The sequence below is a fragment of the Oryctolagus cuniculus genome, chromosome 6 (assembly GCF_964237555.1).
Source record: "Oryctolagus cuniculus chromosome 6, mOryCun1.1, whole genome shotgun sequence".
Classification (NCBI taxonomy): domain Eukaryota; kingdom Metazoa; phylum Chordata; class Mammalia; order Lagomorpha; family Leporidae; genus Oryctolagus; species Oryctolagus cuniculus.
Genome location: NC_091437.1, coordinates 167,431,651 through 167,457,064, shown reverse-complemented (window position 1 = coordinate 167,457,064; position 25,414 = coordinate 167,431,651). Strand labels below are relative to the sequence as shown.

Below are 25,414 nucleotides of genomic sequence, written 5' to 3'. Positions count from 1 at the left end.
CCCTGCCTTGGGGCTGTGAGCACGTGCCCCTGCCCACCATCCTGGAGGCTGCACAGGCCAGCTCTGGAAGCCTGAGCTGCCACACGATTCTGGATGCGGAATGCTGCCTGGGGAGGGGGTGGAGGTGGACGCCACCTCGGCCCTGCCCTGCCCCGCCCCTTCCACTGACCTGTGCCCATGCCGGCTTTCTCTGCAGCCTGCAGCCTGCACTCCCTGCGGACTCCACCCTCCAGCAAGGTGATCAAGACGCGCTACCGCATCGTGAAGAAGACGCCCGCCACGTGCCCCAGCGCCCCGCCCTGCCCCTCGTCCCCGCCTTCCTGGCGGGCCCGGCGGCTCTCCCAGTCCAGGTAGGAGGCCCTTGTGCAGGCTTCGGCAGGCCGGGGCGGGGCAGGTTGGGCCCTGAGGGCCGCAGGAACCAGGGCTTGCGTGGTGCACAGCTTGTCGGCTGGAGCACAGCCTGGTGTCTGTTGAGCAGCCTGTGTGTGGTGCGCACACCTGTGCACACGCCCTCTGCTGTTCCTAGCAAGTGTGCTAGCTGGTGGGCCCTGGTGCGCTGGGGAAGCCGCAGCTGTCCAGGCAGTCGGCGCCCTAGTGAGTCTGTGGCAGGACTGGCTGGCGGAGAGAGGCTGGGTGGAAGCCATCATCGTAGTGATTGTCCAGGCAGTGATGTGCGGTCCCTCCTTGCCCCGCCAGGGCTTCCCCGTATGGGCAGTGGGCGTGGCCCGACTGCACGCTGAGCTGCTGTGTGTGAGAATCAGGGGAGTGTCCTGGGGCCCCCCTCTATGGGGACTCTGCTGCCTCTTGATTGATTTGCTTGACTGGGTCCCCAGCAGACCTGGCTGTAGGGGACGTGGCCAGAGACACGGGGGGCTGCTCCTGGGGGCTGCATGGTTGGTGACCCTGCTGTGGTCCTGGGGACCCACCAGGGGTGTGTGGACAGAGCCTGGCCTGGCCCCTGGTGGGCGAAGCCACTCGGACGTGTGCCTAAGGCCTGCCTCCCCTCATGCTGGCACTAGTGGGCCCTGCCGCTGACTCTCTGGAGGCAATAGCTCCAAGTATATTTTAAATTAATTTTACTGCACTTTTTGTAATATTTTTGTTTTAAATAGATTTATAAGCATCTTGGGGGCTATTTCTACAAATTTATGAAGATAATTTTTACTCTCTCGATAAGGTTAAATTTACACCTGCTATTTCCATATTAATTCACATTGCTAAGTGGATCTAATTTTCTTCCGTTCTTCTATGTGGTGAGCGTGGCCTTTCCTAATGCAATTTCCCCCTCCGTAAATCACTGTGATCGGGAGTCATGATCGAGCTAAATTAACTTAAATTAATTTACTTAATAAGAGCCCCGGATCATCGTGAACGAGGCCCAGATTTATTGATCCTCGCCTCCCGCGTCACCGTACGGCCGACGCCTCCCCTCCTGGGGGCATGGCTGCACCAGCCCTGCCTCTCTCCCTCTGGCCTCTGAGGGCTGAGGAGGCCTGGGGTTTGGGCCCAGCTGGGCCTGCCCAGGAAGGTCCCTGGTGGGGTTGCACAGAAACGGGTACCCAGGCCCCAGTGGGGAGGACTCCTAGGGGAGGGAGGCAAGCGGCTGGGCTCTGAGGACCGATGCCAGGCTACTTTGTACCTTCAGCCAGCGTGCGTGTGTGTGGAGCCCAGCTGCTCCCTTGAGGCACATTGTCCTGGGAGGGTGCAGCCGGGCTGACTGCTGTGTTCCTGGGGCCTGGCGCAGGGCAGCCCGCTGCCACGGCTGAGCCATGCTGTGGAAGGCTTGGGTCTTGTGGCCGCTGCATATAGCCCACCCCAGCGTGGACGTAGGAACAGGACGGGTGGGACTGGCCCTCCTCTTTTTGACGGCTCACAGCAGTCCTGTCTACCCCTCAGCGGGTGTCTAAGACTCTTCGGGAGGAGGACAAGAGAGTGCTGAGCGAGGGGTGTGGGTCTTAGGAGGCCCTGGGAAGAGTGGTGGCAGTGAGCTGAGCCGCCGTGCCCAAGGTCACCTGTACCCTGGTGTGGCTGCCTTCTCAGCAGAGTGGCTGCCTGCCAACTTCCCAGCCTGCTGCTGGCCGCACACACTGGGCCCAGGCTTGTCTCTGGGGCTGACGCCAAGCTGGTCAGCCCAGAGCTGCCCAGTGGGGCTGACAGGCTCGCCTCGGCCGTGGTGGCAACCCTGAAGGCCCCTCGGCCCTCCCTGGGCAGAGGGAGGGATCAGACTTGTGGCTGGAGCAGGCCACTGCAGGCTGTGGACTGCTGTGAAGACAAAGTGGGCTGTCCCGCCAGGCAGCCAGCCTGAGCCCTGGACCCAGGACTCTTGTGGGGTCTACAGCCCACCCCTCTCTCCAGGCGGGCAGGCCCCAGCAGTCCTGCAAGCCTGGGTAGGCCCAGCGGTCCAACGCCACACGGACACAGGGTGCTCCTGCCCACCCACAGGCACTTGCTGTGGTTGGAGCATGGTCCCCCGGAGGAGGTGTGGGGTGGGGAGCTGTGCCCTGGGCGAGCGTCTTCCTTGTCAGAGCCTCAGTTGCTTGACCGGCCCTCAGGTGGAACCTGCTTGTGAGGGGCAGACGGGGCTGGCTCCCGGGGGCTGTGAGCACAGGTGTAGCTGGGGTCTGGGCTCAGCACAGGACCCCGAACAGCCAGGTGACCTTGCCACGGTCTGCCAGGACTGAGGGGGAGCAGGACCCCTGTGGCCCCTCCGCCCTGCCCTGCCCCCCGTCTCGATCCTCTCCAGTGCCCCCACAGCCCTCCCGTCAGCCCCTCTGCAGACTGTTGCCATCGGCCTTAGAGCAGGGGGCCGTGAAGGAGCCCCACTCCCGCAGGGCCCCCAGAGACCTGGTCTGCTGCTGCCCTGCCGCTGCTGGGGTTCCGGGGCCGTTGTCCTGGTGTCTGATCCTGGGGTGAGGGCAGAGAGTGCAGGTGGTGAGGCCAAATCACTTTTCTGGGAAGTTCCAGAAACTTCTTCAGAGCCCACGGGCAGCAAGGGGGCTGGAGACTGGCAGCAGTGTGGCCACTGCCATCAGCTGTCCCCAGGTTGTCCTGCTGCCTCTCCTGGCACAAGCTGGCCTTGCCTTCATTGGGAAGCTCACGGCCACCTTGGGATCACGTCCTTCCTACTGCCAGCTCTGAGAGTGGTCAGCTGGAAGTCACTGTGCTGGCCAGGTGAGCGTATGTGCAGGCCAGGGCACCAGGGCAGAGAGAAGCAGGCAGGGGCGAGGCTCTGGCCTCCAAGGGTGGTGTCGGTGGTGCCGTCTTGGTGCCGCCTGTGCAGACTGCCCCTGCCGGGGTTGGTGCTGCTCAGGGGCAGGGGCGCTGCTGGCCGTGTGCTGTGTGGCCGGGGCTCGGCTGCTCTGCCGTGGGCAGAGTGTGGACAGGACGGCCCAGTGCCTTGCACACTGCCTGAGCCCCACGGCAGTCCCTGCGGCTGCAGCAGGTCGTGTTGGCCGGAGGCTCCGGGGTGCAGGGCAGGAGGTCCAGGGAGGGCCCCAGGGCCCCGGGCTGAGGCTCGGGTGGTTGTTCATTGTTGAGATTCGTGGCGTGCCTGTACCCGCGTCGGCTGCCCGCCAGTTCATTAATCTGAGCCGAAGCTGGAACGGGACTCGTCCCCTAACCTGCCTGCCACTTCCTGTCTTTTTCCAAATCCATTTGCCGTGAAAGTGCGAAATAAACAGAAGCTGCTGCGCCTGCCGGCTCGCGGGGAGGCACCTCCATCCCGACTACAAATGGTGCTGTCACGGCTGCGCGCCGCCACGGTTCCCACACACTGCCTCTTCCGGAAGCTGCGTGTCTCCTTAGTGAGCAGTGCACACGCAGCCTCCGGGGGGTGGGGGAGGCTGCCTGCCGCAGCCCGCCGTCAGCCCGCGGTCAGCCCGCCGCCCTGAGGCTGCCTCCTGGCCGGCAGGGCCTTCTGGGCTCCACCTGCAGGTCCTTGTCTGCGCCTCAGCAGGGTGCGCGCCCCAGCAGCCAGCTGGAGCTGGGCTTCCCACCATCTCCTGAGGTGGCTTGAAGGGTCTGCTTGTCACGGGGACGTGGGGGTCCTCCCTGCTCCCCAGGAAGGCCTGACTCAGGCTCCCCGCCCCCTGCTGTGTGCAGGGCCTGCTCAGTCTAGCCGGGGTCAGAGGGGGAGGCGGTGTGTAGGGCTAGGATCCCTTAGCAGGTGCCTGGTGGCCGGCAGGAGCCACGCAGACCCTGCAGCAGGGTGTGCTGTTGGCCGGGACCCCCGAGTCTCGCACTGGCTGCACGGTTCTGTGGTTTGCCCAGAGAAGCCCCTCTGGAGGCAGAAGCACGGGGAAGGTGGGGCCTGTGGGCCTGTGGGCCTGGGGCTAGGCCTTTCCCTGGACATTGAGCCCCAGAGCTTGGGGCTCTCGCCTAGGCAGCCAGCGCCCATCTCTGGCTGTGTGGCGGGGTAGTGTTGCTTGTTGGGGCCTGAGAGACACCCAGGCCACGCCCAGCTTCCTGTGGCTGTGAGGTGCTCACGCCAGGAGGGACGCTGGTTCTGAGGGACAGTGTTCTGAGTGGGCGCTGTCACAAGCGGGCGGAGGCCTCGAAGGCTGAGAGCTTCAGAGATCTAGAAGTTTCTAGGAGGCAGGGCAGGACAGGGCGTGTGAACACCTTGGAGCAGGGAGCCTGCGTCCGTGGGTGTAGGTCTGGCCAGCCCATGGGCGCCAGCACACAGCCACTGCTTCCTTCTCCTTGTTTGCCCGTCCCTGTTTCTGCCTATTTTTCTGGTAAAGATTCCAACTTCTGGTCCCCTGGCAGCTCTGCGGCTGAGCAGGGCCCCTGGCTCTGGGGGCCCAGCCCATCCTCCCCCCCAGGGCAGGGCTGGGGCTCTGGCTGCCCTCCAGGCCTGCTCCTGCTTCTGCTTCTGCCCGCGTCTCCTGCTGGGCCTTCGTGGGGTCCTGTGGCTTTTGTGGCTTTGGGCTCGTGGGGGCGCTGGCCTGCAGGTGCCCCGGAAGGCGGCCTTGTGTCCTGTGAGAGGTTGGGGGCTCCTCAAGACAGGCCTTGGTGCCTGTGTGCCTCCCTGCCCCTGCTCACTGGATGCGCCTGTCACTCTGTGTGGGCACCTCCGGCCCAGATCTCTGCTGTCCCACAGCAGGCCTGAGGGGAGGACAGGCAGCCAGGTTGGGAGTTGGCAGTTGGGAGAGTTGTTGTTCACCTTAGGGTACCTAGTACTGTGGCAGGGGGATGGCCTGGTCCCCCTCCCCCCTGACACCCTCCTCCCCTCCCTGCACAGCCTCCCAGGACCCCTGATTGACAGGTGGGTGTGCACAGAGCCTGTCCGCCAGGTCAGGAGACCCAGAGCAGAGACCCTCAGGCGCCGGTCTGCAGCGGCAGTTCTGGGCGCCCCTGGCTTCTGGCCAGGCTTACAGAGATGGCATTTGGGCTGTGGGTGTGAAAGGGGCTGAACCCTCAGGGAGCTGCCCCTCAGGAGGCCAGTGATGGAGTGGGGTGGGCACACTGCCCAGGGTCCTGCGTCACTGGCAGCCAGGCATGGGGGGCTTCTCCTGGCAGAGGGGACAGCACTCACAGGAAGGGAGGGGTCCCCAGAAGCTGGGGCAGGAGGTGAGGCAGGTTCCACAGCTGGGCTCATGTGCACAGCACTGAGGCCCTTGCTTGGGATGTGTGCACTCTGCTGTGTGCCCGGGCCTCTGTCCCTCAGCCAGTGCAGGGGAGCTGCGTGTCTGTGCGTGTGTTCGTCCTGCCTCCCCCCTTCATGTTTGGGACCCTCTTCCTGCCAGGGACGCCTGCTGCAGCGGCTCCGTCTCTCCGTCTGCGGCAGCCCAGAGGCAGCGTCGGAGCTGCTGGCTGGCTGGGGGCACAAGCCTCCTGGCTGGGGGGTCCCGCTGGCTCGCGGCCCTTCTGTTAGGCCAGGGTGATGTGGCAGTGAGAACTGGGCCAGCCGTGCTCGCGCTTCTGCTGGGCGTTGGTTTTCGTGTTCTCGAGAGCCATCTACACGGAGTCCATGTCCCCCTCTCAGGTCCCCAGCCTCGCTTGCGTGGCATCCTGCTCGGCCTGTGCTGTGTCCTTGCGTGGTGTGTCGCTCACATCCTGTTCTTGCCAAGGGGCGGCTCCTCTGCTGCCCGGTTGGTCAGCGTGTTCTCCTCGCCTTGGAGGCCGTGGGGGCTGTGGATATCCTGCAGTGTGGCCCTGTGTCTGCTACCCCTCAGGGAGGCACTGCTGGGACGTGGGGGAGATGTGTCTTCAGCCTCTTCCTGCAGTGGTGAGGCCCCGTGAGGTCCCATTACACAAGCCGTGGTGGCCTCTTGCTGTGGTTTTCATTTGCATTTCCCTGATGACCAATTCTTCAGCGAAATGGGTTAATTTAAGGCCATGTGTTGTCTTCTCTTGTGAAAGATCTGTTCACGCCTTTCTTGGCCCAGTCAGGATGAGGCAGGTTAAGCTGCAGCCTACAAGGCAGCCAGGGTGCCCCGTGGGGGCCGGTTTGCGTCCTGGCTGCTCCCTGCTAATGCTCCTGGGAAAGCACTGGAGGACGGCGTGGGTGCGTGGAGCCCTGCTCCCATGCGGGAGACCCGGATGGTGCCGCCTTTTCTGGGGAGTGAACCAGTGGATGGAAGATCTCCCGCTTTTCTTCTCTCCTTTTCTCTGCAACACCTTTGAATGTTTTTAAAAAGTTTGTTTATTCATTTTATTTATTTGGGAAGCAGAACAACAGAGGAGAGAAACAGAGACAAACAAATCTCCCATCCACTGGTTCACTCCCCACATGCCCACAGCAGCCGGGATGGGCCAACCCGACGTCAGGAGCCAGGAGCTCCGTCTGAGTCTCGTGGGTGGCAGGAGCCCAAGTGCTTGGGCCGTCGAGGACTTCCTTGCAAGCACGTTAACAGGAAGTTGGACTGGCAGTGGGGGCGGAGCAGGAGCCCACTCCAGCCACTCTGATCTGGAACGTGGGTGCCCGAGCGCAGGTTCACCCCTGCACCAGAGTACCCACTCATGGTCTCCGTTTCTTAAGTTGGTGGTTTCAGTTTCTAGCCTCCCTCTGTGTAGATGCACTTGATTTTCGGGGGCTCTGTGCCCTCCTTCTTCCCTTGCTAGTGAGCCTCACCTGGCGGATGGCAGCTTTGCTTCCTGTCCACAGGTTTGGTGGGGATGCAGGGCGTGTGGCCCTGTGGGACTTTGTTCCCGTTGCCGCATGTGACCCCACCTGCTACCCTCACCTCTGTCTCTGGAGAGTGGACGTCTGAGGGCGCATGCGTACACACATGCACACAGGTGTACACACGCGCAAAACACATGTGCCACACATGCCTGCACACAGAGAGAGCGTGCATACACACAGGAGCACACGTGCACCCTCACACACGGGCGGGGCTTGTATCCTGGTGCTCACTCGAGCAAAGCCGTAGCATTTCTTCTTCTTCTTCTTTTTTTTTTTTTTTTTAAGATTTATTTTATTTATTTGGGATGCCGGCAGCACCAGCCCCAGCCTTGGCAGACCTTGAGAGGGCCGCGGCCTGCGGCTTGCTGTGGAACAGGGTCCTGGTGCCTCGGGGACATTTGCTGGCGCCCCCTTTTCTGCCAGCCTCACAGGTCCAGGGCCACTCCTGTGCCGCCTTTGGGGTTCCTCGGTCAGGCTCTGTCAGACCCCGTGTGGTGGGAGAAGACAGGTGAAGAGAGGGGCACAGGTGGTTTCCTGAGGGTGGCTGTGGAGGGGTCCGAGCCCTGGGAGGCGTGTGCCGCGCCGGGGTCCGAGCCTGGGAGGCGTGTGCAGCGCCGGGGGTCCGAGCCTGGGAGACGTGTGCCGCGCCGGGGTCCGAGCCCTGGGAGGCGTGTGCAGCGCCGGGGTCCGAGCCTGGGAGGCATGTGCAGCGCCGGGGTCCGAGCCTGGGAGGCGTGTGCAGCGCCGGGGTCCGAGCCTGGGAGGCGTGTGCAGTGCCAGGCGGGGTCAGCTGCAGGCAGGGTCTCAGGCCCACCCTGGCTGGCGTGTGTGGTGCTGAGCAGGTCTCTTCCGGCAGGTTCTGTAGGGTTTTATTTTATGAGAACAGGCGGTTACGGCTCCCCAAGTGCTGTAAAAGTTAATGTGATAGCCCCCCTGTGCCGGTGCTCATTTTTATAATTTTTTATTTTATGAAACAGGACAGGGAGCTTAGTGACTTATTACTATTCATTTCGTTTCAATGCAGTAAATATTGATTCAGTTGGGGGTTTTCAATTTAAACCACTCGGCGATTATATAAAATATTACTGGCCTCTGAAATTATGCTTACCGATCCCTTCGGCTGCTCATTAAGGAAGGAGTGCAATTTTTAGCTCCCTGCGCCTTCATCATTCTAATGAATGGGCTGAATGCCTTCTGCACGGAAGGTGCCGCCGAAGCTGCTAGCAGGGGCCTGACAGCGTGGACGCAGCTCTTAATTTGGAAGCCGTTCGAAGTGCGCCTCCGTGTACTTCTTTCTTTCTCTGTGCGAGGGGACGGGCTTTCCTGCTCAGCCTCCTCCGCCCTGTGGCAGCGGGACCGAGCCCTGAGCCCTCGCGTGCCATGCTGGCCTCAGGGAGGCTGAGGGCGGAGGGCCGCCCCCCCCCCCCCCCCCCGTGTCAACCAGGAAGTCTGAGAGGCCTCCCCCGGGCTGCCTCTGTCCCCGACGTGTCTGTCTCGGGCTGGCTTCTGGCTCAGCCCCTCTGCTGTGCGCTGTGGGCCTCCCTGTCTGTCCTTTCTCGCAGGGATCTTAGAACCCAGCCCTGACAGCAGGGTGGGAAAGACCTGGCTCCTGCTGCGGGCCCTGCGTTGGGCGTTTCTCAGAGGGAAGCCAGCCGGTGGCCCTGGGGCTGGGTGGGCAGCTGCTGGTGCGGAGCTCCAGCATGGCCAGAGGGCGGGAGGCGGCCGTCCTGGATGCAGGGCTCAGGCCACCCGGGAGTGGGGCCAGCAGGTCATCCTCCACGGTGACCCCCTGCCATGACAGCCCCTCCAGTACCCAGTTGTGCCATGGCCTCCACAGCGGGTGGCCTCTGGGCTGCTGGCATGGTGCAGGGAGTATTGTGGCCAGGAGCTTCATGGATCAGACAGCCTGGGGGTCATGGGCCGGCGTCTTCTCTGCTCTGCGGAGAGCAGGGAAGGAGCAAGCAGGAGTCTGGGAACTGCGGTCAGGTCTTGGCCCTAGAAATGGGAGGGAGGGGCAGGTTCCCAGTGCCCTCTGCTGTATCCCAGGCTGGGACCTCCCACCCTCCTCTCTCTCTCCGCCTCCCCTGCCGCCATGCTGAGCTGTCCTCCAGCACTGCTCCCATTCACCAGGTGGGAGGGGATTCTCCCAAGGGTGGACCACCAGGTGCCAGGAGGCCGGGGGCTTCCCAGCCAAGAGGAGTGGGTGCTGGGAATGGAGTCAGTGGCCAGGCCGGGGGCTCAGGTGGTGCCCCTTGGAACGCAGCCTGAGGCTCACGCTCACCCTAACCCTGCTCCACTCGAGGCACCCTGCACCCATCTCTCTGTCATGACCCTGCAACCCAGTCTGCCCCACCCCACTGCCTAGGCTCCTCCCACAGAGCCTGTCCCGGCTGCCCACAAGTCAGACCTAGGCAAGGCAGGCTAGCATCTGCTGGATTTTTGTGCTGCCTCTCCATAGTTGGCCTGTAGGCCTCCAGCCTAGAACAACACGCCGGCCAGCGTGGAACGACAGAGCGGCCACATCTGTGCCCCGTAGATGAGACCCAGCCCGCTGCCCTCTGCTGCCTCTGGAACTGCACAAGTGTTGGGACAGAGAGGGTCCCTGGGCCCGGAGGTCCCAACACAGCGTGGCCATGAGCGCTGCTGCCAGGCCGCAGGGTGGCCTCTGCGCGGGCCCACAGCGGAGCCCGGGGCAGTGGCTGTGCTTCCTGGCAGCGCTGGAGGACACCTCCCTTTTGTCCAGGCTGACAGCCTTCGGAGCCCACGGCGCTATCAGCGCCCTCATCCCCGTGGGGCATTCCTGGAGCCCGGAGCAGGAACCCTGAACATCCCCGACAAGAAGCAGTAAATGTCCCTGTCACCCAGCTTGCCCGCATGCCTTACACAATTAAACACCGCTTTAAACACCACTTTACCCTGGTTTTAGAGGGTGTAGTAAAATACCATTCAGATAATCAATAGCACACATAACTCCTCAAATATATCACCCGCCCGCCGGCCCCGCCCCGCATGCAGAGGGAGGGGCTCCCGCCACAGCTGCGGTGTCTGGAGGGGACCCCGTCCCGCTGAGGACCACAGACCACAGCCCAAGGGTCACCTAGGGCCACAGTTGGACTTGCTGTGCCTTATCTCAGAGCCCCACTGTGGGGTACAGGTTCTCTGGCTTGGGTCTAGTGCCCACTCCAGTCCACATGTGATGATGCTGGGTGGGACAGGACAGGGTTCCACAAGGCCTGCAGAAGAGGGAGTGGGGTCTTTCTCCTGGCCTGTCTCCCGCCCTCTCTGCCTGAGGGCACAGGCCCTTGTTGGGGTCTCCTCCTCCTTGTGTTCTGAGCATTAGCCACGCACCCTGCCGGGTCTCTGGGGGTACCTTGAGAAGCACTTGGCCTGGGGCACAGGTGTGGTGCGGACAGGCTCGGGGACCCCAGCTCCTGCCAAGCCCCCCGGCTCGAGGCCCAGGCTCGCCGATTTCCCGATTTCCTCCGAGTCAGCAGGGCTTCCGTGGCAGCCGCCCACTCCCCGGAGTCAGGAGCCCCGGTTTAATTTGCAGTTGGACGTCTGTTAGGACCGCGTCCACTTCCCCAGTCAGCACTTAATTGGCAAGGCGCGTGATTTAACAGCGTGGGAGCCTCCACCGGAAAAATGGCTTGAGTAAATCACTGCCTGACGCCAGAAAATAGATATAATCTCAGCATTAACTACATTAATAGTAGCAGGAGCCGAATTAAGAAAGCCATAAAGCACAGGCAGGAGCATAAATTACGGTCTTGCTCTGTCCCCTCAGTGGGCCGTCCTGGGCGGGGCGGGGCAGGGCGAGGACCCGCCCCCCCATCACCTGGTTCCTGGAGCTGCAGGGATGGGTGGGCGGAGCCTAGCCAGCAGCCCCCCCCCCCCCCCCGGCCCTGCATAGCTCAGTTGCAGGAGCTCCAGCAAGAGTGAGAACCTCACGACCCCAGCCCCTCCCTGCTGTTGGCTGCACAGTGCCGCCCACCCCCCCCCCGGCACCCCTCTCAGCTCCTGCGTGCCGAGCATCCTGTGCCCGCTGGGTGCTGCAGGTGCTGGGTATCCTTGCTGGCTGTCAGTGGGAATGGCGGAGTGGGGAGCGAATTGTATGGGACACCCCCTTCTCCAGAGCCTGCAGCCCAGAAGGCTTCTCGGAGGAGGTGGCTCGTGGCTTCCTGGTTGGGTAGCTGCAGCTTGACCCCACTTAAAGTCTGGTGTGGATTTGCTCTTCACGGTGGTCTGACTCAGCTCCAGGGTGGCCCATGCTGCAGGCCTGGTCAGCGCGAGCCTCCGTCGCCACACACTTGGACAGACGTGTGAGGGAGAGTGCTCACTCCTGGTCGAGGTCAGCCCTGTCTGCATTTCCTGCTCGTCCGTCTGTGGCTCGGGTTTCTTGGGGCTCCATCGGATGCTTTGGGGTTTAGAGACGTCACCTGCCTGTCATCTTCCCCAGTTTCAGCTTTGTGAGGACTTCCGCGAGGTTTGGCTCTTCTGTGCGTGTAGACCTGGCAGTCCTTCTTAACGACTGCGTGCGCTGAGTTGCTTAGAGCAGCCTTCCCGGCCCCAAGTCCCTGCCCTGCCCCTCCGGCCCTGCTGCAGGCCTCTGAGGGATCACAGCACGTCTGCCAGCCACCGGGTGAGACGGGCTCCAAGAGCCAGCGTTCAGAGTTCCGTGGGGCCATCCTTGCGGGGTGGGAGGAAGGGACGCCAGGGCACACCAAGAAGCTGCCTGCAGCCTCCCTGCCCTCAGGCCCCCAGCATGGAGCGCACAGGCACACTTGCCCCGTCGCTGTGCGGGCCCAGCCCAGCTCCATCCAGCAGGGGCTGCTGCTCTCTGGCTGTGATGAGGGTGCCCGCCTCTCAGGAGCTGCAGAGGGGCCGAGTCTCCACGGGAAGGCCTCGTGGGGCCTGTCCCGGCCATGGCCAGCAGTGCCGAGGCCAGTCTGTGCTGGTCAGACGTGGTGACAGCTGAGGTCGCAGGCAGGGTGTCGCCTCGGCCAGTGACGCCGAGCGCCTGCCGCACCTGTGCACTGGAGTGGAGTGAGCCTCGGGCCTGCCCATTTGCGTGTTAATTTGCTTTTTTATTGATTTGCTGCCGTTCTTTACATACTGTAGACGGTGCTTTGACGAGTAGTGCTCCTTGTGTCCTAAGAAATACTCGCCTGGCCCAACAGCTGTTTGCTTCCTGAACCGGAGACTGGGCCTTTATTCAGGCCAGTGAGCCACCCCTACCGCCTTTCTTTGTTTTTTAAATTTTACGTATTTGAGAGGCTGATACATGCATCTGGTTCACCCTCAAATGTCTGCAAAGGCTGAGTCTGCCCCGGGCTGAAGCCAGGAGCCTGGAACTTGAGGCAAGGGCCCAAATACCTGCGCTGCCTCGGCTGCCCCCAGGTGTGCATTAGCAGGGGCTGGAGCTGGGTGCACGCACTACAATGTGGGTGCAGGCATCTTATCCTTGAGGTCCAGTGCCTGCCCCTGTGGTCCCAGGTAGGGGTAGGGAGAAGAGTGTGTGTTGAAATGAGGCCCTGGTCTGCCCAGGCCCCGGCTCCGGGTCCCCTTGCCTCGTGTCTCATCCGCACCTGGAGGTTGGCTCTTCAGGTGGGCCTCAGGGTCCCTCGGTCAGGTTCTCCGCCTGACTCCCTCGTCAGCAGCCTCTGCCGCTGGCCGGGCACCCCGCTGCGGAGCGCGGCCTGCGCCCCCGACCGTCGCTACTTCTCTCTGTCTTCTGCCTGGGCGTTGCAATGCTTTGGGAGCCATCGATTTTCACACTTAGTCGCTGCACAGTTAGCTGCCTGCCCTGCCCTCCGGGACCAGGGGTTTCCACTGAGGCGCTTGGTCTTTCCCGGGAGGGTCTCCGGGGCCCCTCCCTTCTTGCAGGGAGCCAGTGGAGGTCACGGTGTGATCTGAGGGGGCCGTGGGCCAGTCCCCACCAGCCAGGCCCTCCAGGGCAGCCACATTGCACCGCCAGCCGCAGCCCTGTGCCCAGCGAGCTGACCTTTGCAGTCCCAAGTGGACCTGGAGCCATTAAGCCCAGTAATACCTGTTTTTTTGCAGGCGACATACAAAACACCAATAGTTTCAGCTGAAATGGATTTTTAAAAGTGTCATTTTATGGAGAATTTTACTTTCCATCTTGTTGTTTATTAGGCTCTTAAAGGGAAAGCTTGTAATGCAGCCATTGATCGAAATACCAATTGAATAGATGGGAGCACATAAAACAGCCCCAGCGCGCACAGTGGGACACGTTTGTCATGGAGGTGGTGCCTGCACCCTTTTATTCATTCCTGGGGAGAGGTGGGGTTGCTTGGGGAGGAGCCATACCCGGTCCAGGGCTTTAGGAGCTGTGCCGGCTGCAGCGGTTACACACAGGGCCCGCCCACGCCCTTGCCCGGCACCTCTGTGGGCTCTGCAGCCTCGCTGTGGCCTGTGGGGGCTGAGGGGCGCAGGCTCCCAGCCCAAGGCTGCAGGGCCGGCTGTTCTCGTTACCTGCAGCCTGGAGGTCTCCGCTCCTCCCCAGGCCTGTGGCCCACCTGCCAGATGTGTGTCCCGGAAGACAGCTGTCGGTGTGGCTCTGTACAGCTGCTGTGAGGTGGCCACGCCAAGGACGGTGAGCCGCCCCCGCTCATGGTGCTGCAGCCCCTCTCGGTTAGGATCCTCTGCCTGGGAGTGTCTGGGACCCTGTGACCTGTGGAGGGTCAGGCTCGAGAAGAGCAGGTTACGTGGCTGGAGGAGGGTCCTGCGAGGTCAGGTGGCCGCGCCACGGTGAGGCTCGACGTCCACCAGCTCGCCGAGCCTCAGCCTCAGCGTCAGAGGCAGGCCCGGGCCCTGGGCACACAGCTGGTGCCAGTTCTCGGCCTGCTCAGCCACCTCCCCCCAAGCCTTTGCTCTGCCGGTCTCTCAGCCCCATCCTGCTGTCCTGCTAGGCCCCTCCCCCACACGCTGCCCTCCTGAGCGCGGCCAGCGGCCGTCAGCGTTTCCGGTGGAAAGCCCCACTTAAGCAGTTTAGTGCCTGTCACGGCGCAGCGGCTCCGCCTGACCTACTTGGGATCCGCGGCGCGGAGCCGCCTCCCCCGCTCTCTTGTGCTGACGGCGCACTCCCCACTCGCGCCGGCTCCAAGCTTCGGAAAATCGCGCTCCATTTCCTGAAAAATGCTCCCTGCCAGCCTGCCCGCTGTCCGCACGCTCACCACTGGCCTGGGCACGCTGGCTTGACCCTGCCACGGCCAGCAGCCGGGCTCCCAGCTCCGGCCCAGGTCCCTCTTCCTTCAGTCCCTGTGTCCCCTCCAGGGCGGAGCCAGCAGGGGCAGGGAGCAGTTGGGGCCGGCGTGGACAGCCCCTGCCTCCCTCCCCTGGTCCTCGCTGCCCTCTCTGCCCCTGCATCTGCCGAGCGAGGCTTTCCTTCCCGCCTCCTGCCCCTTCTCTGCCCCTGGCAGCACTGTGGTGCCCCATGCCTGGCCTGTGTCCCACCCAGAGTGGGAGCTTGCCGTGCCTGGAGCTGGGGAGCGGGTGCCTGGGGCAGTGGCTACGGAGGGCGCGCTGGGGCCTGGAGATGTTGCCGTGGGAACAGGGGCGGCACGGCGGGGTTTGAGGACTCCGACAGGCACAGGCAGGTGGCCGGAGGCGCTTCTGAGGGGGGGACTCTGCGTGCGTTTCCGCCCGTGGCAGCCTTGGTTGCGGCCCTGATGCCGCGCGCTCTCAGGCCAGTCCCAGGCCAGTCTCTTGGCTGGCGACGGCACAGGGCGCAGGCACAGAGCGCAGGCGTGCCTCTGCCCACAGCAGGGAGCACATCCAGAGTCCGGGGGCGCATGTGCCCGAGAGGTGGGGGCAGGGGAGGCGCTGTCAGATGCGTTTCTGCTGAGCTGCAGGCTCCTGCTGCCCGTAACACAAGTGCTGAGGCCATCACCCCAGGGACGGCGCACGCTCGTGTGTGTGAGCCGAGCCTCCTCACTTGTCTGCAGTGCACACCTCTGCCCCGGCAGTCTGCTGTCGCATAGGTGTGTGCATCCGTGCCTTGTACTGAGGTGCAGACTGGACAGAGGGCACGCTGGGCACACTGTTGAGGGAATGCACAGAGTGTGGTGTCCAGGGTCAGCCCTGGAGCCTTGCTGTGCGCCTTGGGCAGGGGCAGTTCAGGCCGGGGCTTAGAGCACTCTTGGGCCCTGCCGAGGGGCTCACCCAGCAGGGACAGGCCGGGACAGGCTGCCTGGTCCCTGGCTCGCGGAGGACTTCTCTGCTGTCCTGGCCAGACTCCCAGTGCCCTCCTGCTATGTCCTTTTCACTGGCACTTTCTGCCCCACTCACACTGTGGGCAGGAAGGAGGCCCCCCCACCCCGCTCCTGCTGTCTGCCCCCCTGCCCCGGTGCTGGGCCCTAGTGCCTTCATCTGGGAGTGCCTTGCCCAGGCCAGGTGGACAAATGGCCTTAAGAGCCAGGCCTGTCCAGCTGGTGTCCACCACTGCCCCTCAAACAGTCCAGAAGTTTGGCTGCTCCTGGGCAATGGACGCACATCTTTTCCGGAGCTGGCTTTATGGTGTGTGTGTCTTTCCGCCTTTCCTTTAAAATGTTATCTCCCCCTCCCGTCCTTCGTGCCCCCCCAGGGGGAGAGGGGAGGCCCAGCCTCACCCCGGTGTAGTCAAGGTTATGGTGATAAATCCTAGGGCATTGTCACTTCTATTCGGAGTAAATTGGCTGGCCGCTTTCGGGCTGAAGGAGAGATAATTTGCTGTAGTATTTCAAATGGATTAGAGATGGGCTTGAAGGAGGGTTCATGCCTCCCATTACAGAGGCGAGAAAGGACACCATCTTGAGGCACTGTTCCCTCCCCGGCCTTCATTATCCACGCTTAATACCTTTCCTATTTTCCAGCGTTAATGAAATTTCCAGGCGGCGTGGGCCTGCCGACGGGCGGGAGAAGCCTTTAGACGTGCGGACGGGCGGCAGAAAAGGAATTACAGAGCCGGCCGTGAGGGCGCCTGGCCCGCGGGGTCCTTGGCCCCGCTATTATCTCATTAGTTTTACCCTCTCTTCTCAATACAGTTCGTTTCCAAAGGCTCCTGTCCATTAGGGTGGCGATTGACTGCCGTGCTGTGACACCCCTGGCAGTGAGAAGCCGCAGGGCCAGTGCCGTGAGGGCAGGGGCGGGCGGGCGATCCGGGGGCGGCAGGTAGGCGTCCCAGACCCGCTCAGACCGCAGGGCTCTTCCTGCCCTCACCATGCACCGGGCTGGCCCAGGGCTCCCGCCTGGGTCTGTGCTCAGACTGTAAGTGCCATCCCGGCACGGGAGTTGTGCTTTGTGGAGGGAGGGGCTGGGGGCAGGTGCTTCTCCCCTGAGAAGAAGTGCGGGGTCAGCAGCAGTGTCGGGAGGACGGGAGGACATGTCACCTGAGATGCGCCTCTGAGCCCCGAGAACTGGGCGTGGACAGCGGCTGTCAGTGGCGGTCCTCGAACACCAGGGTGCGGGCCGCGGGTGCTGAGCCCGACGGGACCTTCTCTCAGCACACAGCAGAGGGCCTGCGGCGCCTGCCCGGCCCTGGTGCCCTCCTGCGTCTGTGGCTTCGCCTGTGTATGCCCTGGGTGAAGGGTAGGTGAGAAGCAGGTGTTGGAGCCCCTGGCTTGGTACTCACATGACCCCATGGTTGGGCAATCCCCAGGGCACCTCTGGAGAGAAGCATGGTCACCCCGCAGCCATACAGCCCTGTAGATGAGTTATCTCAGGGCTGGGTTCCTGGGGCCCTGGGGCCTGCTTCCTCCCTTCCACTGCCTGAGACATCCTGGGGCTGGCCCTAGAGGGAAACTGGATCCTGGCCTGGCCGCCTTCTGCCCCTCATGCTTCTCAGCTTCATGGTGGTTGCCAGGACCAGACATGGCACCTGTGGCAGTGTGGGGAAGGCAGGACCTGCTCGCACCCCAAGTTGGGGTACACGAGACTGGGCTCAGACCTGCACCCAGTGGCCACTCAGTGAGGACCAGAGCTGCCTTCTAGCGTTGGTAGTTACAGTGGCTGGAGGCTCAGCCACTGGCCAGTGCTGTGGGGTGGGGACCCTCCAGCTCCTCACCCTCCTGCCCCAGCCCCAGCCCCAGCCCCAGGCTGGTGTGTGAAGGGCACTGCTGTGCGGGGGGCAGGTGTACTGAAGGCTCTGGGCAGCAGGGGCCGGGGCAGCCTCGGGCTGAGTGAACATGGCAGCGGGCACTGGGGGCGGTGGAATTTATGGCCACGCTGGGTGTCCTGGCTGCAACTCCTAGCCAGGGTCAGGACCCTCCCCGAGGGGGTTCTCTAAGTGCTGTTGGTTGGTGCTGGTGCAGGAACAGGCAGCGCTGACCTGGTCCTGTCACACCCTACCTGGCGGTAGCACGGGACAGATTGCCCCATGGGTGCACAGAGGCCGCAGTTGAGCTGACTTCCTTGGGAGGGTCCCGGGGCCACAGAACGCCCGCTGCATGCCGCTGCTGCCGGCTGGAGCCTGTAGGGCAAGTCAGGTTGGGAGTGTGGCTGGGCAGACTGCGCCGTGCAGCCGGGCCCTGGCGGGACTCTCCCTCTAAGATGGTGTTTGCAAACTCGAATTTTAATTAAAGGAAACTGGGTTAAGTGCTTCCAGCAGTCTCTGCAGCACCTTCCTCCGCCCCCTCGCTGTACACTTGTGCTTACGCCGCGGCTTCGGCCCCGGCATCTCTCTAATGGGCCCTGGGAGGCCCTGGCTCTGAGAATCTCCAGCTTGCAGATGGAGGGCCCAAGGCCTAGGGGCCAGGTTGCTGACTGGTGGGGACAGCAGTTGAGCCCAAGAGCTGGACGGCTAACCCTCCCAGCTGCCTCTTCTGGGTGACCCCTCGTAGGCAGCAGGGCTGGTGGTGATGGGCGGTGCCAGGGGGTTCCTTGGCAGATGTGACTCTGGGTGCACGTGCTTTGGCTCTGGCCTGCTGGGACGGGATCTCCTACAGCCACAGGTGCTCCTCAGGGGAGGAGCCCACTTCCCATCTCACTTCCTCCAGGACCCAGGATGGGGTGGGCTGCAGGCTCAGGAGCCAGAAGGGAGGGGCGGGGCCATGCGCCAGGCCAGGACCCACAGCCTCCCCCTTCCTGCCACCTCAAGCCGCACACAGAAACACCTCTGCAGCCTGACAGCAGCACTGCCCCCCTGGGCTGGCCTGTGTGCCGTTGGCAGTCATGATATCGTAAGCTAGTCTGGACCTAGGCCTCCTGACGCCTCGCTCTAACAGCCTGTCCAGTGACGTGGACAGTGGCTGTGGGGCCCGTCTCCTAGTTTGTGGTGAGGGTGTCAAGCCTCAAGGCTCACCCCCATTTTTGCTCCTCTGACCTGGACTGCCTACGTGGCTGATCCTACGGCCTCCTCTAGACCTCTAGACCTCTGACCTTGAGGCCAGCTGCCTGGGGTCAGGGGTGGGCTCTCAAAGTGGTGGATGAGAGGGGTGGGGGCAGGGCGGTGTGTGCTTGGGCAGAGTCGGAACAGATGTCTACCAGTCTGGGCATAGAGCCCCAGGCAGCCTTGAGCCGTGCACGGCCCAGCTGGCCACTGTGTCCAAGGGAGGTGCACACGGGAAGGGGAAGGGGCAGGGGCACCGCCTCCTGGTCCTGGGACTCGTGGTCAGCATCCTGGTGGCTGCCCAGAGCTGTCCCTGCAGTCTGTGCTGGGCTGTGTGTGACGGGCCCCGCACTCTCCCCCCAGGGCCCTCGCGCTGAACCGCGTGCGTCCGACAGCTGCAGGCTCTGCTCGCTGGGGGAACAAAGGCTACTGCTGCATCGGAGGCGTCCTCTACAAGGTGTCCGCCAACAAGCTCTCCAAGACCTCGGGCCGGCTGGGCGACGCGGGCGGCAGGCCCCTCCTGCGCCCAGGTGAGGCTGCGCCGTCAGCTGCGGGCCCCCAGCTCCTGACCCGGCCCGGGAATTGATTTCACTCCTGCGTGCACGCAGCGGCCTCCCCTGGGAGGGGCCCAGCGTGGCGCCCGCCTCGCGCTTGGCTGAGCAGCTGCCAATTCTTCTGTGGGGGCTGTGTGCGAGCACCGTGCTCTGCTCTGGGACGCAGGATGGGCCAGGTATGGCGCGCACGCCTGGACGAGTGAGCACCTGGGGCCGCGTCGCCCTTAATCGCATTGGTGACGCCTCGCCAGCTGTGTCAGGAGGCGGGGAAGGAAGTGCGGCCTCGCTCGCTGCACGTTAACTGGAAAGCTATTTTGATCTCAGTCCAGTCACACTCCTTCCTTGTCCATCGAGGAGGGAGCAGCTGACAGCCCACCCCACCCACCCGTCCCCCGGGGGGCTGGGGAGGAGGCTGGAGGTGGGCGCAGAGAACTCCCGGCCAGAAGCACCCCCAGTTTCTGGTCTGCCGCTGGGAGTGGGGCAGCTGGGCCCCATCCCCAGCACTCCGCATGTCCCGCATGAGCCAGGCCCGCGCTGAGGGCCAGGGCTCCCTGGTGCACTGGCAGGCACAGTCCTCCTCCGCTTGAGGATCTGAGGGGAAGCCTGGCTGTCTCTTTCCCCATCAGACCCCCGGGCTGGGCGGGAGAGCCGGGGGCTCAGCGGGCCCTGCGCAGACCTGCTGTGGCCTCCCGCAGCCGCACTGAGGCTCAGGCCTCCCGTTGCCCTGTTGGGGTTGCTGTGGTCACCTCTGACCCTAGAACCGTGTCAACTCAGAGAATGACGACCGCCCACGGACAGCTGCATCCCCGTCCCAGCGGCCCTGCCGTGTGGCCGCAGAGCGCATGCTGGTGTGACTGCGGCCAGTGCGGGAGCAGCTCATCAGCAGCCTGGAGACGTGTCCGCCGGCCCTCGCTGGGCTCCACGGTGGGGCGACACGCGCCACCCCGCTCCTCACGCCCTCCTGTGTCCACGAGCCTGTAGGGCACTGGCAGTTTGGATATGGCTTTGTCACTGATGCCCCCGCCCCAAGTGGGGAGAGCCCAGGCTTCTGTCCTGAGAAAGGGAGTGGGGCCACCCTTCCTCACCGGACATTGCCGCCCGCTCCCGCTGCCCTGGGTCTCAAGTGCCGAGGTCTGCAGGCTGCCCTCCGCGGGCTACTGGCTGAGCCCAGGGGCCCAGAGCTGTTGTGTCACCAGTGTGAACACTCTGTCCTGCCGCACTCAGCTGCTGGCTCTGCCTCCGCTCGGCCTGCCTGGCCCTGGAGCTGGCCTCAGAGCTGTCCCCATCCCCTGCCCCTCTGGCACACTGTGGGGCCCAGGGCCCAGGAACCTCCTCCCCTCGCCAGCGAGGACCCCACCTGCTGCCAAGCAGGGCTCCAGCTGCTATCTGCTGACCGCACTTGGCAGCCTCCGGGGACAGGCCTGGGGCTCAGCCCTCGCCTCGCTGGGGAGGAATGTGGGGCGGGGGGAGAGGCAGGGCCCCAGCTGCCTCCCTCCCGACTGCTGCTCCCAGCTGTGGGCCGCTGATGCCCAGCCCACTTAGATGAATAATAATTAAAGAAATAAATTTCCTGCCCCGATGTCAGCAGAACTTCAACTTGAACCAGAAAGTGCACGTCTCCCTGGGAGGGGCGGGGCTCGCCTCCCCCTGGCTTCCTGCCCTGGCTCTCTGCAGCCAGGCGCTTTTCTCTCAGTACACCTACCTCGACCCTGCACCCCTCCCGTGGGCCCTGGGTGCCTACCAGGAGCCCAGCTGCAAGCTGTGGGACCGACCGTGGGCCGACCTGGGCCGACCTGGGCAGCCGTGCTGTGCCTGAACGAGGGGACCTGCTGCCTCCTCCCCTCCTCTGCCCTGCCCACCCTCCTGGGCCACAGGGAAGGGCACACGAGGGAGACCCTGACAGCTGCCTGGCCTGCCTCCCCCCGGCCCCCTCTGCCTCTCCTTCCAGAGTGCAGCTTCCTGTGCCTGTGCGGGTTGGGCCCGGGCCTGCCCGTGGCTGCCTGACCCCTCCCGCTCCCCACCCCTGCCTGGTGGTTGAGAGGCCCCCCGTGGCCTGGCAGCTGGAGGGAGCCGGTCTATTCTGGGAAGACCAGGAAGTGAAAGTTCCCTCAGCCTGCTCCCAGGCTGCTGCCTTCACACCTCTCAAGCCAGCTACTTTATGTGCATTTTTTAACGCTGCAAAGCATTTGAAAAGGTGCCTCCTGTTCTTGTCAAAACTCCCACCGTGAGCCCAGCCACACTGGCAGTTTTTGAAAAGCAGAACGTAGAAAGGGGAGGGAGCACCCCACCCCCTTGCAGGCAGGGAGCAGATGGAGCCCTGCCCTGCCGCAGTGTCACCACAGCTGTCTGGTTGTGTGTCACTTGCCCAAGCCAGCAGGTGTGAGGTCCTGTCTGTGCCACCTGGGCCTCGATCAGCTGGGGACAAGGGCTGCCCATCCCTCCCCACCCCTGCCCATTGCTGCCTTCTCCGTGCCCTGTGCCTGCCGCCCCCTGCTCCCCCCAGTGTGGGTGCTGCTGGTTAGTCCTGGAGCCACCCTCTCTGGGCTGGAAGCCACAGGCTGAGAGGAGGCCGGGCCTCCCAGCCCGCCCAGCAGAGCAGATCCCCTAGTCCTAGCGACTCGGCAGCAGGCAGGGGCTGTGCACCCCTACGAGGGACAGTCTGGGACAGCATGGAAGTGAGGCTCCGGCCTGCGGGGCAAAGGAGTTGGGGTTTGGATGGACCACAGGGCGTGCCCACCTGGGGACACAGGGCAGCCTGGGACAGGCATGGTGTCGTCACTGGGCCGTGTGGCCCAGGATGCCCTGGGGAGAGGGGTGAGAAGAGGCAGCTTTGGAGCAGTGTCCTCCAGATTCATGGTGCTCAGATGGGCAGGGATCCACTGTCAGATCCAGGCAGCCTTGGAATAGCCCGTTTTAAAACTGGGTGTCTGTGTCATGGCCTCAGGGCCCCAGGATTCCTGGGTGATGTCACTTCTGCTTCTTACCAGCGTGTCCATTTCAGCAGGAAATTGGATCTGGTCTGGGAGGGGCCGTGCGGGCACTTGAGGAACCTGGGCAAGCCATCCGAGCAGGCCCTGCCCCCCACCCCCCACCCCGCCTGCCCCTGGCGGGCCTGGGGCCAGGCTGTGAGCCTGCTGCGAGCTGGCCTTGCATCCTCCCCCGTCGCTGCAGCACTCTTCTGGCCCTGGCTGGCCATCTCGGAAAGGCCTGCCTGGCTTCGGCTCGGGCCTCTGAGAAGCGCTGGACAAAGCACTGCACGATCTGGAGCCTTCAGGCCAGTGCCCTTGTCCATGTCACACAGCCTGAGCACTGAGGCCCGCCCACACACATGACAACTGTCCTGCAAAGCTAGGCCACATGTGGCTTGTGGGCTGTGTGGGCTTATGGCTGCTGCCCTGGTCCAAGCCACCCCCTCAGGTCCAGCTTCTGGGCTCTGCCACTGCAGGGCAGCTCCTAGGTGGCCAAAGAGAGGCCTGGAGAGTGCTGCAGGCCACCACTGCCCCCTGAGGATCTGAAGGCTGAGGGACGCCCACAGGTGGGGATGTCTGGTTAGCTCCACGTGTGGTCTCAGGGAGCCTGGCTGACTGGGGGCAGAGAGGTAGGGCGGGTGTGTCAGCCCTTAACCCCTGAGACCTGTCTCCTGGAGGTCCATGCCCTGCATGGGATCTGCTGGCCCTGCCCCCAGCCTCTTCACCGTCCCCAGAGAGGCCTGGACAGCCCAGGGGGTACCTGGCCCAGCCACAGGAGGGGTCTGTGCAGCTTCCTGGAGGGGCAGTGGTGCTGGAGCTCATTGCAGCGGGGCGGGGAGGTGGCTGGGGAGCACTGAGAAAGGGTGCGACTCTGGCCACGTGCAGGCCAGGGTGGGCAGGGGCTGCAGCCTGGGGTGACCGAGTCTCTCTCCCTACAGGCCGACTGGACCCTCCCAGCAGCTGTAGCCGCTCCCTAGCCAGGTGCGTCCCCTAGGGTGGGGTGGTTGGCTTGCCCCCTGCTTAGCCTGTGGCTCATAAGCCTCTCTCTGCCCACAGCCGGGCGGTCCAGCGCAGCCTGGCCATCATCCGGCAGGCGAAGCAGAAGAAGGAGAAGAAGAAGGAGTACTGCATGTACTACAACCGCTTCGGCAGGTGCAACCGTGGCGAGCACTGCCCCTACATCCACGACCCTGAGAAGGTGGCCGTGTGCACCAGGTGCCTGCCCTCCCGGTGGGCCAGGGGCCTGTGGGACCCTGCCCCGGTCTCCGCCAGGCCCTCCTCAAACCCCCTTTTCCCTGGGCCACAGGTTTGTGCGGGGCACGTGCAAGAAGACGGATGGGACCTGCCCCTTCTCCCACCAAGTGTCCAAGGAGAAGGTGAGTGACCCTGGGCCCTGGGCAGGTGGTACCCTGTGGTTTTCCCTGGGCTTGGGTGCAGCCCTGCCCCTGGACGTCTCTGAGGAGCTGTGTGCCTCCTGGGCCCCCACCCCACCCGGTGACTGCCGGAAGCAGTGCCCTGCACACGGTCTTCCTCCCCAAGGCCCCTTCCACCCATCCCGCGTGCTCCAGGGAGCTGGCCCCATGGGGGTCTTAGGCCTCACCTGCCTCTCTGGCCTGGGGCTGGTGAGGGGAGCTGTGCTGGGGGCAGGAGGCCCCCGGGGGGAGTGGAGGGGACAGCTCCGCAGGGCCTGTGGTCGCAGCAGCACTGGCGTGGTGCGGGGACTCCCGCCCTGCACAGCTCCTAGGCTTTGTGCCCACGCAGGCTTCCTGCAGGGGTCAGTGGGCCCCGCCCCCTGGGCTCGGTGTGGGGAGGGGGCTGAGGTTAGGGAGGCGCTGCTGCCGCCGCAGCTTTTCCCCTTGAGGAGCTTGGGGAGAATCAGCATTTTTCTCCCTAATAGCGCTCCGAAACTCTGCTGTGAGCAGTTTGGAAATTCACGTCGAGTTTCGGGTTCATTAGCCGCAGCTCCAGCGCCGGAGCGCGCTCCAAGCTGTCTGGTGTGGACGCCCCGCGCCAGCGCCCTGAATTAATGTTATTGTTATTTGTGTGGACGTGGAGGGGTTCAAACAAGGTTAATTGAAATGAGAATGCAGTTTCCTCCCGATAACGGCCTGCTCTGACAGCCAGGAGGAGCCCCGTTTGGTGTAAGAGTTGGCTTTATTATCCCTTTTTATTAGAGCTAATTTGGGCTCTATATCAAAAACCACATTAAGGGAATTGTCTACAGCCGCACCACCGCCAGCCCCAAACGGGCCCCCAGCCCCTCTTCCCTCTGCGGCTGCAGTTAAAAGACAATTAAAAATCAACTCTCACTCCTTAAATCACCCTTTGTTTCCTTGATTTCTCCCTCCTTCCCTCTCAGCTCCTCAGCCTCAGCCAGGTTCCCCCCTGCCCAGCCCCTCCCTCCTCAGAAGGGGCTTTGTAAAGTCTCAGGCCGACAGGCCCCTGCAGGCCGGGCACGACCTCTGGGAGGCCTGCTGGGGGGTCTGGGGGGACCACGCAGAGGCAGGGCGGTGGGTCCAGACCTCAGGACAGGCTGCTGGCCACAGCGGGGCCAGGCAGAGCAGGTGCTGGAGAAGTCAGGACTTCCTGCCTCCCTGTCTCAGCCCACCAGCCCACGTGGTGAGAACAAGCAGTGACTGTGGCCAGCGCTCACCAGGGGCGGGGAAGGAAGGCCCTGCCCAGGCTGCTGCCACCACCAGCCCTGACGCCGTCCCCACCACTTGAGGGGCTTTGGAGCAGCCCAGGCAGCCATGTGGCCCTCCCCGGCCCAGGGCCCTGGGCAGGCTCAAGCTGGTGGGGCCTCCAGGGAAGTCCACACGGGCCTGCCCCTGCTGCAGGGTGCTCAGCCTCACGCCCTGCCCTGGACACAGCTGCCTGGGGAAGCAGGAGGCCCCCTGGCTCCTCCGACCACCCTTGGGTGTCTGTGCCACACGCAGGAGAGCCAAGGAGAGGTGTCCAGCCAGTGTGTGGGCCGGTGTCCGGCTGTGATGCGGGTGGGAGTGTGGGGCGGGGCCTGCATGCTCACCCCCTCCGCCCCCCAGATGCCCGTGTGCTCCTACTTCCTGAGGGGCGTCTGCAGCCACAGCAGCTGCCCCTACAGCCACGTGTACGTGTCCCGGAAGGCCGAGGTCTGCAGCGACTTCCTCAAAGGCTACTGCCCGCTGGGCGCCAAGGTGAGGGGCCGGGGGGGACGCGGGCGGCTGAGAGTCCCTGCAGCCCGAGGTGGCGCCGTCATCGGGCTCGCCTACAGTGGCCCAGGGCGGGGCACAGCAGAGTGGGGGGGGATTGGAGCCCTCTTAGGGAGAGGCCCAGTGGGCGGCTGGGCTGCACAGCCTCCAGGAGACAGCTGAGAACAGACCATGCAGTGAGGGGACAGCAGAGCCAGGGTGACCATCCCCTGGGATGGCAGGTGGTGGCCTGCGTGGAGCTGAGGGGGCGC

The 25,414-nt window shown here is 63.9% G+C and overlaps 1 protein-coding gene across 5 annotated transcripts in view; it reads left to right on the top strand.

The window, feature by feature from the left end:
• ZC3H3 (zinc finger CCCH-type containing 3) overlaps window positions 1-25,414 on the top strand; it is a 76,990-nt gene that overhangs the window by 29,460 nt on the left and 22,116 nt on the right. For all 5 annotated transcript variants that reach the window (XR_011389351.1, XM_051841771.2, XM_070075587.1 and 2 more), the window contains exons 4-9: window positions 197-350; window positions 18,816-18,982; window positions 22,914-22,956; window positions 23,032-23,190; window positions 23,282-23,351; window positions 25,017-25,148. Coding sequence is in view for 4 of the 5 variants with exons in the window: in XM_051841771.2 (XP_051697731.1) it covers window positions 197-350; window positions 18,816-18,982; window positions 22,914-22,956; window positions 23,032-23,190; window positions 23,282-23,351; window positions 25,017-25,148 (725 nt within the window). In the remaining variant the exon portion in view is untranslated. The remainder of the gene's footprint in view (window positions 1-196; window positions 351-18,815; window positions 18,983-22,913; window positions 22,957-23,031; window positions 23,191-23,281; window positions 23,352-25,016; window positions 25,149-25,414) is intronic.